Here is a 19,062-nt window from a genome sequence, read left to right on the forward strand (position 1 = left end):
TCCTCAATAAAGGTGCTGTGCAATGGGACAGGGTGCTGTGTGGTGGCAGAGGGCCACGTAGCCGGTTAGCAGCCCAGCCCAGCTCCATGCACGTCCCCTCTCCCCGCTCCTTCCCCTCCAGGACCACAAAGCTGGGCCCTGCAGGGACAGATCCTGCCCCCAGGAGGTCCCCTCCCTGCCACCCAGGGCCACCAGCCCTCCTGCAGGCTGCGTGGGGCCGGTGCCAGGCGGCTCCAGCTCCCAGCCAGCAGTGCCCGCAGACCGGGGCACCCTGTCCCTGAACTGCCTGACCCCAGGAGCAGCACGGAGCAGCACAGCACAGCACGGCCAGCTCTGCGGCAGCGCGGGCCGGCAGCCAGCCCACCGGCCGCCACGGCTGCAGCCTGTGCTGGGCTTTCCCAGGCTGTTCCTGGCAGCTCCCCGGCCCCAGAGCAGCCCCGGGAGCAGGGATGGGGTTGCTCTGCCCCTGGGAGCTCTCACTCCTCAGGGCAAGGTGGGGACAGAGGGGACAACGTGCCCATGCTCCGTTTCTTTCCCCTGGGTGGTTTCCAGCATATGTTATTTTTTTAAGGATATAAATGGGCATCCCACCTAGCAAGCCTCTGGGCACTGCCAACCCCTCCCGGCAGCTCAAACCTCCGCTCTGCCCCATCCCAAACCCCATCCCCATGCCCCCAGCTTGCACCAGCCTGGGACAGGGGTGCTGTGAGCCCCCGTTCTCCCCCCTCAGTGCCAGGACAGGCTCCACACGTGTTGTCCCCGCACGTGGAGGACCACAAGTGCTGGTAGCCCTGCGGGATGTGGGCGAGCGAGGCCCGTGGCGAGGCGCGTGCCGCCGGAGGCTCGCCCGGCCAAGGCTCCCCCTGCTCCCCGCTGTGCCGGGGGAAGATGCTTTCCGTGTGAGCGCATCCTCTCGCCCGGAAACTTTCCGCTGGCCCAGCCACCCGGCCGCTCGCTGCCAAGAGCCGCGGCCGAGACGGTTCCCAGCTGGCAGCAGGGGCAGGCAGCAGCCACCGCCGCGGGGTCACGACCAGCTCCTCCGCCACCCAGCTGGGGGACAGCCAGGGGACACGGGGAGGCTGCCACGAGGTGACCCAAAACACACAACCCGCTGGCACGGGCGGCGGAAAGGCAGCAGGAGCACTCCCAACCTGCTGCTGCGGGCACGAGAGCCCCCCAGACAAGGACCCTGAGAGTTTTGGGGGCTGTGGGGCAGCAGGGGTGGTTTTAGGGTTTTGATGCACCACGGCCCTGGGAGAAAGGCAGGTCTGCGGGGCAGGGCAGGAAGCCCCCCGCCGCCGGGCCCAGGTGCGCAGCCCACATCACAGCCCCGCACGGGGCCGGGAACGGGGCCGGGGTGGGAATGGGGCCGCCCTTCCCGCAGCCCAACAAGGGCCCCGCTGTTCGGGGCCGTGCATGTAAACAGGGGCCCTGCCAGCACATTCCAGCCCTTCCCTGCCCCTCCTGCCGCTCACCCACCGCCCCGCAGGGGGGAAAGCCCCTGCAGCGGCTGGGGGACGCGGCACACACGTGGCACACGCCAAGGGAGATGCAGGGAGGAGAAGCTGGGCACCCTGCGCTGCTGTGTGCCCTCCTCAGAGGCCAGGCGAGGCAAAATAAATGGTATTTATTAGCAAAATAAAAGACACTCTCGTTCACAAGGCCCGGCATGGCCGTGGCTGACCCACAATGCGTGGCTGGCGCTGTCCCCGCCGAGCTCCCCGCGTCTCCCTGGCTGCCACCACAGCACCAGGGGACCCTGTCCTGGCAGGACGGGCAGCACCAGCTGGTGGCACCCAACGGGGACAGCGCTTGCACAGCCCCAAAGAGCCCTCGAGCACCCCGTGGCCGTGCCCCAGCACCATCCTGCACAGATCCCATGGGGCAGCGGCAGGCCCAGCTCCATCCCCAGGTGCCTGCCTGCAGAGAGGGGCTCGGGCCCCCGGCGGCACCTCCAGCAGGGCTGAAAGCGAAGGCAGCTCAGTCCCGGCCTTCCCAGGCATCCTCCCGCTGCTTGTTCTCCAGCCGCTTCCTCTCTGCGGGGACAAACTGGGTAAATCCCGAGCCCCCGTCACCCCCCAGCTGCCCAGGGCTCTTCCCCGGGGTCAGGAGAGAACCACGGCAGCGCAGGGAGAGGCTCCCGGGGGCAGAGCTCACCCCGAGCCTCCTGCAGCTTCCTGCGCTCGGCGTCCCGCTGGGCAGGGGTCTGGGGGCTGCGCACCCCCAGGGCGCCGATCACCAGGCGCCGTGCCAGGGCGGCCGACGTTTCGGGGCGCTCCTTGGCCGGCTGCAGGTAGTCTGGGGGAGAGCAGAGGGGGCGTCAGCGTGGGCACCCAGCCAGGGGGCTGGCACGGCCCCCAGCCCAGCCAGGGCACCGGGATGAGGGTGCTCGGCGCGCTGGGGGTGCCCCCACATCCCCACTCACCGGCGTACGCCCTGGCCTTGGCTTTGGCCGCCCGGGTGCCCTGGGACAGCGGGCGAGTCTTCACCATCAGGTGCTTGGTGCTGAGGGCATCACGTGCTGCAGGGAAGGTGGTGCTTTGCCAGGCAGCCCCACACGGCCATGGGGCACGGCTGAGCCGAGGGGTGCGCCCAGACGGTGCCAGGAGGGGACGTCCCCCCTCTGCCCTCCCACCGAACACCCCACTGCTCGGAGCAGTACCTGTTATGGGGCTGGAGAAGATGCCCAGGGCGTGCGTATCGTCCACCCACTTGATGTCAAAGCCCTTCTTCCTGCCGGAGAGATTGGGGGTCAGCAAGGCACCGGTGCTGCCAGCGGGGCCCGGCGCCGAGCCCGCAGCACCGGGCAGAGCCGCGGACTCACTGGTAGCTGCAGAAGACACGCAGCAGGTCCTCGGTGCGGAAATCCGGGGGGAAGTCGTAGATCTCGATGACGTGGGGCAGCTCATCATCGCTGAGGTCCGGCGCGGCCGGCTCGGCCCCATAGTAGTCAAAGCGGGGCTCCTGCAGGCTCTGCCGGCGCTTCTGGCCCCCCAAGAGCTGCGGGGTGGGACAGGGACAGTGCTGAGCGACCCCGGCACCAGCAGCAACGCCTGGTGGATGGCCAGTACTGCCCAGGCTCTCGCCCCGGTGCCACACACCAGCCCTGCTGCTGGATTAACAGCAGTGGGACTTTGGGAGCCAGCCACTGGGACGCTCACACCACATGGTTGCTTTTTCCATTAGGAACACCCCACCATGAGCACGGGGATCAGCGCGCCCCGTGCCACCTCCCCGCACCGCCGCCTGCCAGACACCAGCAGCACCACGCCGGGAAAGCCACCGCTCCCCCAGGGAGCCAGTTCCACCGGTTAACTACCTGCGCCGCTACCAATTTATGCCTTATTTCTAATTTGAATTTGTCTGGCTTCAGTTTCCAGCCGCTGGTTCTCGTTCTGCCTCTCTGCTGGATTCAGGAGCCCTGGGTCCCAGGCGTCCCCTCCCCGTGACGGCACTCGCTCGTGGTAATCAAGTCACTTCTCAGCCTTCGCCTGGATAAGCTGAACGGGCTGCGCTCGTTTAGTATCTCACAGCGGGGCATTTCTCCAGCCCTAAAAGATGACGGCTGTAGCTCTTTTCTACCTCTCCAATTTTTCAACCTTCACTTTAAAATACAGGCATCAGCCTCCCACTGCCGGCTGCACAACGCGGCGGGGGCACGCAGCCACCCTGCTCCCCTGTGCCCTGGCAGCACCAGTGCCAATGGGCCCCCCCAGCACCACTCGCTGCCCCTCAGCTTCCCAAAATATGTGGTGCCAGGGGGAAAGGGGCTGCGGCGCGCTGCGGGGGAGCAGGCACATAACTCAGCCGGGTCCCCAGCCCGATCCCCCGAGCGGTCGTAGCGGAGCGCACCACGGCTGGAAGGTTAGAGTCCATAAATCCCGGGCAGCTCAGTCAATAAAAAGTGCTCGTTCCGACAATTTTATGGGGAAGATGGATTCACGGCAGGTGAGGGGGTGCCGCCGGGCCGGCTGGATGCCGGCGGAGGGGAGAGCTGAGTTATGGAGCTTGCGGGACAGCCCAGCGCTGCCGGGCAGGACCATCTCCCATCGGCCGAGAGGCTCAGCAGGCTGGGCTCCAGCACCCCTGCCCACTGCGGGGGACACGAGGCAGCAGGATGAAGCCCTGCCGTGATGCTCGAGGGAGCAGGGCACTGGGGTAGCGCCAGGCACCGAGCCGATGATTGGAGAGCCGGAGCGCGGAGTGCCGGCACAGTCCCTGACCTTCACAAATCACCGAGTGTGGCGGGGCAGCAAGGACTGGAGCCGGCTGGCAGCCGGGCTCAGCTGCACACCAGGCACGGCCCAACAGGTCCCCTGCCCTCCCCTGCAATGGACAGGCTCTAGGGAGAGCTGGGGGACGTGGATGGCCAAGGCAGGATGCCCCAGGACATGAATTGTGTCTGCCACGGCTCGCTGCTCTCCAAAGCCCCATCCCACCTTGCTTACACTCCTGCTCCAAGAGGTGAGCTGGAGCAGCACGGAGCAGCACCATGCAGGTGCTGAGAGGTGCACGAGCACACTCAGGTGCCTCAGCCACCCCCCTGCCTTGCAGGGACGGATTTGGAGAGATGCTACCAGCAGCACGCAGTGCCCCAGGCGCTGTCCTCACCCCACAGCTCCTCGTGCAGGGCAGAGCCCCGGGGAGGCACAGCAGGGCCCTCACACACCGACACCCGGCTCGGGTTTAGCCTCGGGAAGCTGGCGGAGAATCCAGCAAGGCTGCAAGGAAATTGTTCCAGCGGTTAATTACCCTCCGTGTTAAAAACGTGCGCCTGGCTTCGAGTCTGGCTTCAGCTGGCTCCAGCTTCCAGCCAGTGGATCTCGTTATGTTTTTTCCTGCTAGATTAAATAGCCGTCTGCTATCAGAAATCTCTTCCCGACACAGAACGTCATAAATCTTGCTCTCTGCCGGCTATCCGCAGCGCATAAGGATTCAGTTATGACGAAGAACGCTACTAATTTTCTTGTCCTTTTAGTTAATTAACAACAGCTACATCTCCCCAAGAGCCCGAACCCTCCCCGAGCAGGCGCATCTGCCTCCCAGCAGCTCGGAGGCATCGGGAAGCGACCAGGCTCCGAGGGTGGAGGGGGAAAAACGGCAACTTTTCACGGATAAATCCCCTTTTCGGATCCTTTTTCACCCATCTGGGGAAGCTCCCTGGAAAGGCCAACCCGGACTCAGAGCGAGTGCACAGGGGGTGTAACAGGGGTGCTCCAGAGCTCCTCAGAGCCAGCACTGGCGCTGCGTGGCACAAACTGCCCGCAGCATCCCACGGCCACACCACAAAACGGCACGGCCACGTCCCCGTGCAAGCCCAGGGAACACCCCCCGGAGCTAATCCCATTTCTGCACACCCCTATCATCGGCACCGTCCGCCTCTCGGAGCCCTGCTCTCGGCGAGGGCTGGACATTCGTTTGTAATATTAGTGCTGTTTGTTACTTTGGGTCCATTAATGTCATTCCGAACATTACCAGCTTTACGCCGCTGATTTAAAATGCAATAATGGATTTCCAGGCTCATTGCAGAAGCCGAGCTTTCCCTGCGAGCGGCAGGAGAACGGCACGGCTCCCAGTGCAAGGCAGCTAATTGTAGTAAATTTAGGCACACGCTTACAGGAGGCTATGGTAATGAGCCACAGCTGATTAAGAAGATGTAGTTTTCAGGAAACTTCATGTTGCTATTTCAATGGGAGCCCATACGTCTCAGCCCATTTCTTTATTACCAGCCCTGCTTTCACGAGGGTGCAGTTGCAGTTTACGGCTCTCGAGCACGTTTTACTGGGTGCACTTTATGTACTGCAAAGGGAAGATCCCCCCCAGCCTTCACAGGGCCTCGCTGGCACCGACGGACAGGAGGGGAACGGGTCCAGGCAGGGGCGAGGAGCTCCCGGCAGCACCCTCCTGGACTTTTTGGCACCACTCGTGCCCTCGGGGGGTGGCTGGAAGTGCCAGCAGGCTGCACGGCCAGGACAGAGCCCAGAGCCACCCCCCGGCTGTCCCCACGCTCACCGACTCGCCAAGCTCACCTCTTCCAGCAGGCGTGGGTCCAGGCAGTCCCCGTCATCGTTGAAGAGCGCATCCCAGCTCTCCTCGCCGCCCGGGCTGCCGTGGCTCTGGGTCCCGGTGCTGTCCTGCCCTGGCTTTGGGGAGCCGCTACGAGGACCTCCCTCCTCTTCCTCCTCTTCCTCCCGGTGCTGCTGCAGCGAGTCTTCATCCTCATCCGCCTGTGCCTGCTCCTCAGCCCAGATCCCAGCCGAGAGCTGCTCCACACCGCGGCACAGCAGCTCCAGGGACGGCGGGGCTTCGTGGCTTCCCGTTGGAGCCCCTTCCCCGGTGCCACTCTCTGCCCCCAGCACGCTGCTCCCAGCCCCGGTGCTGCCATGGGGCGCAGGGACGCCCTCCCCAGCGGCATCCCCAGCACCGGCAGCGCTCTGCTCCTTGCCGGGCGGCAGCTGCCCCGTGTGCTCCGGCAGGAGCTGGGCTGTGCTGCCTGCGCCCTGCCCCGGTGGCACCAACTCGGCACCCACGCCACCCGTTGAGCACCCGGCCTCACAGGCAGCTCCTCCTGGGGCAGGCACGGCGCTGCCTCCCTGCCTCTCCTCCTCCTCCCCGGGGGCACAGCCCTCGCTCTGCCCTGTGAGGAGAGACGCCCCGTGCTCCTTTTTCTCCTCCTTCTGGGATTCCAGACCTTCACCCTCACAGCTGAGCTGGGGCGCACTGCCCAAGCTGCCCTCCCCTGCCTGCTGCAGGGCACCCTGTGCCGAGCACCCGGAGAGGTCCCTGCCCAGCTCTGGGGTGCTGTCCCCCCGATGCTCCGACCCACCTGGCTCTGTCCGACACACCTCACTCGGCGGAGCTGCCGTTGGGCTATCGGGGTCACCCCCAGGCTCTGAGGTCACCCCTGCAGCCCCAGGCTGGGCACCTTGTGGGGTCAGCGGGTCCGGCACCGTCCTCATCACCCCACAGCTTCGGTCCCTGAGCCCCGCATCCTGAGATGCGTTGTCCTGCCTGCCCGAGGGCTGGGCAGCGCTCAGATCCAGGCTTGGCTCCTGCGCACTGGGCAATACCTCCGGGCCCTCCGGGCTGCCTCCCGGCTCTGTGTCAGCCTTGGAGCCCCGGCTGTGCGTGCCTGGTACCCTTCCATCCCCAGCGGAGGCTGCCCGGGGCTCCTTGGGGCGAGCGCCCGCCTTGCTCTCTCTGCCGGCTGCTCTGCCCACGTGCGTCCTGGCCCCGGGGCTTCGCCTCTGCCCCTCGGAGCCACCCCGGCCGACGTCCAGTGCCGGGCGCTGCTTCTCAGGCTCCCGGTGTTTCGCAGCCGCCTCCTGCGCCGCCCTCTCCCGCCGCGCTTTGGGCACGTACAGCGCCATGTCGGGCTTCCTGCGGCGCGCCCGGCCGCCCTCCGCCTCCGGCTGCATGGTGCCACCGCCGCCTGCGGAGGAGAGAAGCGTCAGTGCCACCCGCACCCTGGCCAGCCCCCGGGCCAAGCAGCACCGGAGCGGGGTGGGCAGGTAGGAGGCAGACCCAGCGCTCCCATCCCTGGAGCACCAGGAATTGCAGCACGGGGACGAGGGGCAGCCAGCGACCGCGTCGCGCACGGAGACGGAGCTGCAGCGGGGACCTGGCACAAGGGTGTGAGAAGAGGAGCTGAGATGCAAATACTGAAGGTCTGGCCGAGCTGAAAGGCAGCCAGCAGAGAGGCAGCCGTGCTGCCTGCAGCGCCTCGCAACCGGCAGGACTCGCTGCTGCAAGGACTGGCACAGCCAGAGGAGCTGGGCAGGGGACGGGGGCTGCCCACGGGGCTGAACACAAACCCACAGCCCGACAGCATCCCCGGTGCCAGCACGCTGAGCAGGTCGGGACGGGGACATCCTGGCGAGGAGCCCTGGCTGTGCCAGGCTCCCGGGCTGCCCCATCCCGGCAGAGATTTATTTTTCATCATCTTTGGCACAACCGGGCGCGCTGCTATCTGCCAGGCCCTGTGCCCCTATAAATATGCATCAGGCAGCGTTTATGGAGACGGATGGGGTGGGGGGCTGCGCTGGGGCTGAGGGGAAGGCAGAGCGGGGCTGGGCCGGGGCCCCGTGATTAATCACTGCCCACTCTGTTTAGGGGTATTCATCACGGGCCGCTGTCAGGTAAATCACTGGAAAAACACCTCTTCAGTAATTAATGTGAAGTGACGGATGGACAGCCCCTGGGCCCATTAATCTGGAGCATCAGAGCCTACCGAGATTATGAATGTCAGGATGCATAAACTGCCGGCGGATCAATAGGGCCAGGAATCCGTCCAAGGCTCTCATTTCCGCGGCACCTCCGGTACATTAGGCTCCTCTCCCCTCCCCGTGAACCACGCCGAGCCTCCGGGACGGGCGGCCCCGGCCGGCGGTGGCACGCTCGGTGCCCGTGGCCCCGCTCGGAGAGCCGGCGGTGCCGGGCAGCCGGAGCGCACTGTGCCCTGCGGCCGGCCGGGAAGCCCGTGCCTGCCGGATGGACAGACGGACAGACAGACAGACGGATGGATGGAGGCAGCGCTCCCCGCAGAGCCCTGGCGTGATGGATGGGTCTCTCCCGGCTCTCACGAAACCGCCAGCAAGCCCGGCACGGGGAGACGGAGACAGCAGGCGGCTCGGCAGCTTCAGCGGGGAAACCACCGGCAAAGACCCGGCTGCCCCCTGTTCACACCTCCCAGCACAGCACGGCCCCCGCTGAGCGGGGTCTCACCCCACACCTCAAGGCTCAGCCCCGGTGCTCCCCAGGAGCCGTGCTCCATGCCCCTGCCTGCCCCATGGGAACTCGGTGCGGGGCAGGCAGGGGCACCGGGGCGCTGCTGCCCCCACCATTTTTCTCGCTGCAGAAACATATGCGGTGCCTGTCATTTTTTTTCCCTTCTTTGATACACTAATTTTGCTGGCAGAATGGTCCCCTTTATCTTTATCGACTGAGAAAGAAGCAACGCATCCTATAAACCGTCCAAGCTCTGGGTCAGTCATTTTTCAGCCCCGAGGCGTTATACATTTTCTCACCAAGCAGCAGCCCAGCCTAGCCGTGTGCCGGTGGGGAGGGGGCACTGGGAGCCCCCGGCCATCAGCATTTTGGCACACACAAGGCTGTCTGACACACACTTCCTCAGCAAACACCTTCCAGCCACGTCTGCCTGCCCACGGGGAGCAGCACCCAGCTGCGAGGCCACACGGCTGATGCCGTTTCGGAGGCACAGTCATGGGGCAGGGGGCATTTTATAGCTAAAAAATAGGGAAAAGAGCTTTCTCCACCACTCGCCTCGCTTGCAGGGCTGCAGAGCTGCTTCCACTCTTTCCAAGAGGGAATTTCCCCAGGGGAATGCCCCCAGCAGCCAGGCCTGGCAGACAACGTGGCTGTGCCACCACACCAACCGTGCGACCTGCACCCTATGCAGGACCCCGGGCATTTGGTGCTGCTCCTGCTGCCCTCCACCAAAGGGGGCTGAGCCTGCAGGGGGGACTGCTGAGCCCCACCAGCGCTGCTCCCCAGCGGGAGCGAGGATTTCCAGCCCCGGGATGCTGCCCAGCAAGGATGCCCTCCGTTCCCTTCAGCCACCGCACGTGCCAGCGCCGCTCGGGGAGCACAGCCAGGAGCAGCATCGCTCCACGCACATCCCAAGTCACCTCCAAGAAAAGCCCTCGCATGCAGGATTTATGGGCTCCTCGAAAGCTTGCCATTCACCTTGCCTCACCCTCCAGAGCAGATGGTGAGCATTAGCCAGACGGGCGGTGCTGGGAGCATCCTCTCCCCACGCGGCCGTGCGCTGCCGGGGACGAGCGGTGTCCCGCAGCCATGCAGAAGGCAGCTCCTGTCCCCGGGCACATCACGCAGGGAGCTCCAGGCAAAGCAACACAAGCACAGCGAGGCTGCAGCAGCCCCCAGCAGCCCCCCAGGGACACCGCAGCACAGAGGGTTTGTTTTTTTTTTTTCCCTCCTAAGGGCAGCGCAGCTCCTGCCCCCAGTCTATTACACACTTCATCAGATGCCACGGCCACGCGTCACCTCCGACTGATTTCACGCTCCGGGAGGCAGAGCACAGCCCTGGCTGCAGGTCTCATTCACACTACGCTGGGCAGGGCAACCCCACAGATCCCAAACTTGGGGACCAAGTCACCGCTCGCCCTGCATCTCCTCTCCCCTGCGCCCTGCGGGCTCGGCTGGGGCACACAAGGCTCCGGCACGAGTTTGTGAGGTCTGAGCAGCTGCTCGGGCACTGTGCCGGCCCGTGCTGCTCCTCTGCAGCCACCGGCACCGTGCACGGGCAGCGCTCCTCTCCTCCCTCTCTTAGGGCCGTGCACGGATGCCGGGCTGTCGGGCTCGCACGCAGCGTGCCAGTTCCTGGAAAAGTTGAAGTGCCACCCAGCGCCCTCCCAGCAGGCTGCCTCATTTCCTGGCAGGGCGCTGTATTTTTAGCCTTCGAGGTTTCTAATTCCACTCAATCCATACTGCCATCGATAGAGCACATAACCTTAGAGCCTTGACGGCGGGCAGGGAACGGCAACACCTCGGGGGCCGCGGCTCGCAGCGCTGCTCGGGGAGCGCCCCTGGGGGACCGCGCGCAGCCTCGGCGCGCAGCTCGCACACTGGCAATGTCACTCTTTACTGCCTGCCGCAGCTCGGGTGAAAAAAATCCTACAACCACTAATAAAAACGAAGCTACGAGGAGATTTTAAACAGCCCCGATTAGGAAGCACACCTCCAAGTGCTTGCTTGGTGCATGGCGCTGGCACCCAGAGAGGGAACAGGGGCTGCCCGTCCCCACCGGCAACCTCCCTGCGCCCTTTTAGGAAGCTGCAGGGCTTCCCAGGTATCTCCCATCACAGATTTCAGTTGTTCCACACCTCTCCCCCTCTAAGCAGAGCTCCAGGCCAGCAGGACGGGCTCGTGCAGCAGGTGCCAGGGCCACAGAAGGACCTGGGTACCTGGCAGGGTGAGGCTGGGCTGCCTACGGGGTGACACGCGATGGCACAGAGCTGCTGGCACAACGGGACACCAAGCAAAGCGCCCCGAGAGCAGGGGGCTGCTGCCCACCCCACTCCGTGCCCTGTTCCCGGGAGAGGGCCGTGCTCCAGGCACAGCACCAGCCACGAGCCACGCGAGGAGACGGTGAAGCGCCGACAGCAGCAGGCTGTCAAAGGGAAACACACGGGGAAAAGGGAGAGATTTCAATCACGCCTCTCGCTCCCGATGCTCCTAGGAGATACCTGGAACAAGAGAAGGGGGACGTTTCAGGCAGGAGGTGATTTATAGGTCGATACCGTCCCTCAACAGCTGCAGGGGAAAAAAAAAAAGGATAACACAAAAGCAGAAGGAGTTAGTAGGCGAGGGGGTGGGGGGATACAAAGGGCTTTCCAAATATACCTGGGCAGGATCAGCACAAAAGTGAGCAGGGCTATAAATAAATAAGAGGGGAGGGAAAATTAATGACGGCTCAAAAATAAAGATGACTCAAAAGGGCAAAACTGCCGTTTTTAACCAGAAAAATGCAAATGAGGCAGGGGCCTCCCAAAGCCAGCTGCAGGGAAGCAAAACCAGCGTGGCCGGGCAGCGCCGGGCACCTGGACACAGCGGGACGCGCCCGGACCCCCGCACGGGACACACCAGGGGCACGCTGGTGGCAGAGCCCCAAAACCGAGCCCCAAAACACCGGAGCCGGGTGGCACAGGCACAGCACCAGCCCCTGAGGCAGGGGGGACGGAGCCCGGGGACGCCCCCACGGGGGGCTCCAGCCCCGCAGGGTGAGGAACGGGGCCGAGCAGCACGAGCTATAGGGCAGGGATGAGCTCCGCAGCCACCCGGGCGCGCCGGGGCAGGGGACAGGAAGGGGACAGCGGGAGCGGGGACGGCGGGGACGGGGCAGGGGGCGCCCCCCCGGGCCGCTCTCGCCCCCGGCCGGCTCCCCCCCGGTGCCCGTGCGCGCAGCGGGTGCCGCCCGTCGGGGGCCGCCCGTCGGGGGGCTCGGCGCGGGCGTTACCGGTGGCCTCGCCGGGTCCCCCGCCGCTCCCCGCCGCCGCCGCCGCTTCCGCCACGCCGGGCCCGCCCCGTCCCGCCGCGGGGTGCGCCGGGACCTGTAGTGCGGCACCGGCACCGCCCCGGACACCGGCACCCGCACCGGCACCGCGCCGCCGGGGTGCAGCGCGCCGGGGGCGCACCGCGGGGACGCCGGGGACACCGGGGGGGAGACGGCAGCGGGTGGCACTGCTGGCCCGGCTGCACCTTCCCCGTTATGGGGGCTCTGTGTCCCCCCGGGAGCCCCCCGACGGTCGTCGGTGCTGGAATTTAGGGCGTCCGTGGGCATGGGAACACCGAGGGGCGAGTGGGGTGTGCTGCCAGAGCTGTGCTGGGGGGCAGCGGGACAAGGACATGGGGACACAAGGACATGGGGTGACAAGGACATGGGGACACAAGGATATGGGGTGACAAGGACATGGGGCGACAAGGACATGGGGTGACAAGGATATGGGGACACAAGGATATGGGGTGACAAGAATATGGGGACACAAGGATATGGGGTGACAAGGACATGGAACAATAAGGACATGGGGACACAGGGATATGGGGTGACAAGGACATGGGGTGACAAGGACATGGGGACACAAGGACATGGGGAAACAAGGATATGGGGTGACAAGGACATAAGGAGACAAGGCCATGGGGTGACAGAGGCACAGGGCAACAAGGATATGGGGTGACAAGGACAGTGGGTGCCAAGGATGTGGGGACACAAGGACATGGGGCAACAAGGACATGGGGTGACATGGACATGGGGGCAACAAGAACATGGGATGACAAAGAAACAGGGTGACAAGGACACGGGGTAGCAAGGACATGGGATGACACGGACACAGGATGACACGGACACGGGGTGACACGGACATGGGGACACAAGGGCACGGGGCTCCGTAGCCAGCAGGAGCGGTGGGCGCAGAGCTCCCGCTTCCCGCAGCGCTGCCCGCCGTGCCCCCGCGGGAGGCTGCCATTGATTCCCCATTAGCTGTGAGCGTCACGCAGGCAGCGGGAGCGCTGCTGGCTGCAACCAGGCGCCCCTCGAGCCGCATCCTGCCTGCTGCTGCGGGGTGCTCAGCGCCTCGGAGGCCCAGATGAAGGGGCGGAGGGAAGAAGGGAGGGAGGGAAGGAAGGTGTCTGCGCTGGGCTGCGCCTCCCCGCATCCTGCCTGGGGTTTGGCGTGGAGCGAGGCCGATAATGAACGCGGCCCCGGCGCTCGCACGCGTTCGCCGCCGGCGTGGGCGGCAGGGGAGCGCACCGGGGAGCGGCGCAGCCTCGGCTCCTAATGAGGCACCGCTGCTGCCGAGCACTCCCGAGCTGGAGGGACGGGGCGCACGGGGACCGGCTGGGCTCTGCTGGAGGCAGGGGACAGCCCAGGGGACACGGAGCTGCGTGCCGGCCCCTACGTGCCAGCACAGCCCGCAGGGCTCAGCACCGGGGGCACCTGAGCACCAGGACCTGGTTATTCCATGCTGGGTGGCAGGCCCAGGCGATGATGCCTTTTTCCTTTTATTTCGCTTGGTTTGGGCACAGCGGGGAACAAGGAGGCTGTGCTCCATCACCGCAGCCCTGCGGGATCTCTGCTGGGAGCTGAGCAGGGCAACCCTTGGGCAAAACTCTCACGTGTAGGGCCGTCCCTGCCAGCCACGTGGCCCCAGGGCAGGATGAGGAAGGCTCACACCGAGCAGGGCCACGCGGCGCCCCTCGGGAGCAGCCCCAGCCCCAGCCCACCATGTCCCAGAGGGGACCGTGGCCCCTCTTGCAGGTAATCGATGGCAGCAGCTCCTGATCGCTTTCATTATTATTATTTTCTTATGCATGTGCGCACAGGAGATTTATCGCCAGCTACGGAGGCAAAATCAATTATTCATGTTATAAATTAGAAAATGATTTATGTTTGTGGGAGGCCGAGCAGCGTGGAGCCCCTGGCCGCGTGGGAGCTGGGTTTGTCTGGGAACGGCACCAGGCAGCCCCTGCCAGCACTTCCCAGGCCTCTCCAGCACTGCTTCACCCGGGGCGTCCCTCCCGGGGTGCCCCCACCCCACCACAGCACCCCGCAGCACCCAGTTGAACCCATGTAGCCCACCCCAAAAACCTGGACTGGGCTTGCCTGGCTGGGGCAGTGCCTGTTCCTGGATGCCCCTGGCTGCGCTCAGGGTGTCGTGGCACCCTGGCTGGATGTTGGGGATGCTGGAGACAGCGGTGGCCTTGTCTCCCTGGCCGGAGCGGCAGGAGGATGCTCCGCAGGCAGTTTCCATGGCAGCAGCAGCGTGGTCCAAGTGCTGCGAGGTGTGGGCTGCAGGAGGACCCCCCCCCTTGCTTCCCCCTGCTGGAGACATCCTCAGGTGTCCCCTCCTGGTGTGCTCCTGCCTCCCGCAGGGGACACTGTGGCCCCCTCCAGAGTGCCACAAGGGGACAGGGACCCCGTGTGCTGCCACCCTGCCTGCGCCAGGCCCCGAGGCCGGCCGCCCCAGCATGGGGTGCAGGGCTTTGTATGGCCGTGCCCCCACTTCTCCTGGGCTAGGGAGTTCTTAGGGGTCCTGGGAGTCATCCCAGGTGGGGACAGCGCTGCTGGGAGCTGCAGCACCCCACGGCTCTGCACCAGGGGTCCCAGACCCCACCTGCACACCAGCCCCGGCTGCCTGGGCATCTTAACCCCCCCGCACAGCTCAGGCAGCCGGCCGGCCGCTCTCTGCTGATAGCGGGGCTGCTCTTGCTGCCAGAGCCTGGATCTGAAGCTGCTGTGCCTGTGCCTCCCAGGGGACAGCAGAGCGGGCCAGGAGCGCTGCCTGCCTCTCCTTGTCTCTTCATCTGCAGCTGCGTCAGCCGGGGCCGTGGGGAGGCACAGGCTGAAAGGAGCAGCGCGGGAGAGAAAGGGGCTGTCGGCAGCCCCAGATCCGGCTCCGATCAGAGGCGAGACTGATCCAGCTCCTGCACACAGCATCCTGTGCTGCGCCGAGCCCCAGGGATGGGAACGGGGAGGAGAGGTGGAAACAAGGCGACCTCAGCTCTGCCCTTGCTCCCCGAGCAGCCTCTTCTCCCCCAGCCCTGCCTCTGAGCCCTGCTGCTGGTCACCCACCCACGGCCCCAGGGCTCCTGTGTGCTGAGAACTTGCCAGCTGGACACACACACGGTGCATTACAGCAGGGGGGGCTCCCCTCAGCTCCCTGCCAGGCTGTGAGCAGGAGGGGCACCGAGAGCCAGGTACAGCCCAGAGAGCTGCCAGGACGACCCGTGACCCCTGAGCTGTGCGTGTCGGGCTTCTTGTGGAAACACCGGGCAATAAATGGGTCACGCTGCGCAGCCGGGAGCTGGCACTGAGCTCCCACCATGCCGGGGAGCCCAACGTGGGCCCACGCTCCTGTGAGCACCCGGCTGATTTATTGCTGCAGAGCAAGTGCTCACGGAGTGCTTTTGATGGAGAAGAGCCCTGGGAGCTGCAGCGGGCACACGGGGTCACACAGGGCATCGCCCATCACAGCACTGTGCGCCCGCACCCCAGCTCTCCCCGACGCCTGGCCAGGGAGCCTGCAGCAGCCAGGGGAGGGGACTGCGGAGAGCTCGGGGCTGGGGCAGATTAGATCTGCTTTGCATTATTGCACCAAACACCTGGGGACCTGGCGGCTCGTGACAGCGCTGTATAATGCGAGGAAGCATCCCGCGCTGCGGGCAGGCACCGGTGCTGCTGGTGGCTGGCGGGCAGGGAGGCGATGGGGCTGCGGGCCGGCAGCCCTCACCGTGCCCCTGGGAGCACAGGTCTGGCCTGGGGAGGGGAGCGGGGCCCTCCTGCTCCCTCTGTTCTCCGGCACATCGAAAATGAATGGGCAGGGAAAGCAGCGCCTGTGCTGCAGGAATCAATACCGCTCCCGGAGCAGCCTGGGTGCTCCTCCCTGCGCTCCCCCGGGAGCCTGCCCCTGAGCGCAATCTCCCTGAGCAATCGCTGTTGTCTCCTTCCCTGCACTCTCCTGTTTGCCAGCCTGCTCAGCAGGACCGTGCCTGATGGCCATGCAGCAGTGTGGGGGTGTAGGTGATGACCCCTGGGCTGGGGAACGTGATACCTGGGCAGCCCAGCTCTTGGGAAATGGGCAGGACAAGCAGGAGAGATGCCTCAGGGGGACACGGGCTGTGCCTTGGCCCAAATTAGCCCCTGTTGTCACTGTCACAGCCCGATCTGATGTGGCTGTGGTCCCTAGGAGGCACCCAGGATGCTACCAGGAGGTGACTCCTGCCCGCCAGCAGTGCCTGGGTCTCCATCCACATCTCACCCAGCGCTGGCTGTGGCACTGCCACCCATGGGTGACAGCCACTGCCCCACGGGCAGGAACCTGGCTGCTTTTGGTGGACCCCAATTTGAACTGATCCATCTGCGGGCCCCACCTGGAGCTGATAAATCCTGGAGGAGCCCTGGCAGAGGAGGCTGAGCGGGGCAGGCCGCACATCTCCCTGCCTCTCCACAGCTGCACGGCTCCTCCGGTGCCCCACGGGTCCTGCCAGCCCCAGCTGGCTGCTGGCAGCACCCAGCTTTCCCCACAGCCTTCGTATCCTTTTCCCCATCTGGGCACAGCCCAAGTCCTCCACCCTACTGAGACCCCCCCAGCCAGGCAGCCCCATCCCCGTGCCCCCTTTAGGAGGACCCCATGGCCCTGCCCAAGGAGAGCTGAAGGGCCCAGGCCCCATGGCAGCACCCGCCGGGTCCCTCCCCAGCCTTGTGTCCCCTCTGCTGGCACGGGGCAGGGCGGTCCCACACCTCCTCCATGTCCCCAGGTGGGACAAGCCCAGCTCATCTGTGGGGCAGCGTCCTGCAGGGGACAGGGGCTGTGTCTGCCACCAGTGCCCTGCCCGAGCCCCCGCAGGTAGGGAGGGAAAGCAGGGACAGGCAGCGCGAGGCAGGAGCCGATCGTGGGCAGATCCGGTTACAGGCAGCACGGGGCAGAGAGATCGGCAGAGAACAGCAATGCAGCAAAAAGGGCTTTTAGTGATAATTAATAATTAACATTTCTAATGATGTCCCGGCGACAGGAAGAGTCCACGTGGGGACCCGGGGGCACTGCGCACGGGGACAGGAGCGGCTGGGGGCCGTGCGGGTCTGGGCACGGGGAGAGCCAGGGGCAGGGTGCTGGGGCACTGCCTCCGTGCCCTGCTGCTGCCGAGGGAGCACAGCAAGCCCGTGATGAAAGGAACTGGAAGACGAGGCAAAATGCACCTCAGGGTTGACCTGGCCCCAGTGTTAGCACCTCGCCAGGGGCTGCCAGGCTGGCTGGCAGGAGGAAGGGACCCAGGGAGGGCCGAGAGGATGTCACAGGTGGGAGGCAGCAGCCCCTGTGCTCCTGGGACAGGCGAGTGCCGTGGGACAGTGACAGGGAGGGGACAGCAGGGAGGAGAGGCACGGAGCGAGGAGCCTGCCAAGCGCAGGCATCCATCACCCACAGGCTGTGAGCCACCGTGCGAGGGGTGCGCGGTCATGGGAGAGGCAACAGCCATCCTAGGAGGCACCAGGAGAGGCATTGCTGGCAGGGCTGGGGACTCGCTTGTGGCCTTCTGTGGGTGTCGGGGACCTGCCCGTGCTGGGAGGAGAGGAGCAGAGACGTCGCAGGGCTGCTGGGGGAGGCAGAGCCCGGGGGACCCGCAGCGGGAGGCCGGCGGCTCGTGCACGGCACGGCGCAGGCTGCGGGGGAACAGAGCGCTCACTATAAATACATCAGCGGGGTAAACGCCAGGGAGGAGAAGAGCTATTTCAGCTAAAAGACAACATTAGCACAGGAACAACTGGGGATAAATTATCCATGAATACATTTAGGGTGGAAATTAGACCCTCGGAGCGGGGAGGTCCCAGCACAGCCCCCTCCGGAGAAGGAAGCGGGGCCAGGAGCCAGGGGCAGCTCAGCAGCCGAGGGATCCTGCAGCGTGCTGCTGGCGACATCATGCGCCCTCTTCTACGGTCAAAAAGCAGCGAGGGTGCGTGGAGAGGCCTGGCAGGCTCTGCCCGAGCTGTGCTGGCAGCCACCGGCCGGGGCAGGGGATGCAGCAAGGAGCAGTGTGCATGCAGCGTGCACGGTGTGTGCATGGTGTGTGCATGCTGGGTGTGCACACAGGCTGCACGGGTGCTGGGGCACTGTGCTGGGTGCTCACACAGGGTGTGTGTGCACGGGGTGTGTGCAGACAGGGTGCTGCATGCAGGCTGCACTGCATGCATGCACGAGGGTGCACGCTGCGTGTGGGTGCTGTGTGCTCGCCGGGCTGTGTGCAGGTGCCTCGGCCTTCACGATGCTCCAAAAAGAGCAACGCCAGCCCCAGGAAAGCATCCTGGAGGACAGTGCTCGGAGTCAGCATTGCTCTGCTCACCTGCACCCTGTCAGTGCTGCACCACCTGGGGCTTGCTGGAGGGGACACACTGGGGGGCCATGAACCCAGCTGGCCCCGAGCTGATTCCCGTCCTGCTGGGGGATGAGCCACCAGGCACAGGGCTGCAGGGAGCCAGGGGATGGGTCGGCAGGGATGGAGCAAGCACCCGAGGGCCACTGGTCCCAGCACCAGAAGAAGAGAGCCTCCCTGAGCCTGCCAGCAGCCCTCCGTGGAGCTCAGGCTCCCTTCCCCCCGCAGCATGTCTCGCTGCCGCCTCGCTCTAATTTCCTGTCCATTGTCCCCAGCGCAGGCAGGCTCCCTGCCGTGCCGTGCGCCCTGCCTCGCCTCCCCGGCACAGCCCGGCTCATCTCCTGCCCACCCTCCACTCCCCTCTGCAGCTCCTGGATGCTCGCCCGTGTCCCCAGCCAGCACGGGGCACAGGGACCGGAGCATGGCCACCACAGCTGTGGTCCTGCTCTTGTCCCCCCAGAGAAATGTCCCAGCCCACGGGGAGGGCCCTGGGGAGCAGCAGGTATCAGGAGCACCCTGCGGCCCCACACACATGCCCCAGCCCCATGTGGACGGTGCGTTCACGGTCACGGCGTGCTGCAGCTGGCTTGCTGCCTGTGTTTGTTTTCCGTACCTGCTGCTCGCCAGGAGGGTGTTGGAAGAGTTTGTGTGAATAATTAG

General features: G+C 65.5%; 1 protein-coding gene across 1 annotated transcript; it reads right to left on the reverse strand.

The window, feature by feature from the left end:
• Positions 1–1,612: 1,612 nt before the first annotated feature.
• On the reverse strand, positions 1,613–8,303 carry R3HCC1L (R3H domain and coiled-coil containing 1 like). The gene is made up of 8 exons (XM_032191212.1): positions 8,231–8,303; positions 7,140–7,432; positions 6,030–7,079; positions 2,825–3,000; positions 2,663–2,733; positions 2,426–2,521; positions 2,158–2,298; positions 1,613–2,036 (listed from the first exon to the last, which is right to left on the reverse strand). Exons 1-8 carry the CDS (start codon positions 8,301–8,303, stop codon positions 1,981–1,983), a joined length of 1,956 nt encoding a protein of 651 aa, XP_032047103.1. The 3' UTR covers positions 1,613–1,980.
• Positions 8,304–19,062: the final 10,759 nt, after the last annotated feature.

Source organism: Aythya fuligula, chromosome 7 (genome assembly GCF_009819795.1).
Source record: "Aythya fuligula isolate bAytFul2 chromosome 7, bAytFul2.pri, whole genome shotgun sequence".
Taxonomy (NCBI): Eukaryota; Metazoa; Chordata; class Aves; order Anseriformes; family Anatidae; genus Aythya; species Aythya fuligula.

Coding starts and splice junctions, on each gene's coding strand:
- R3HCC1L (XM_032191212.1), bottom strand. CDS start 8,303: ATGAGAGCCTTGGACGGATTCCTGGCCCTATTGATCCGCCGGCAGTTT. Junction 2,522..2,662: donor CTTCTCCAGCCCCATAACAG/GTACTGCTCCGA, acceptor CCTTCCCTGCAG/CACGTGATGCCCTCAGCACC. Junction 2,037..2,157: donor GAAGCTGCAGGAGGCTCGGG/GTGAGCTCTGCC, acceptor TTGTCCCCGCAG/AGAGGAAGCGGCTGGAGAAC.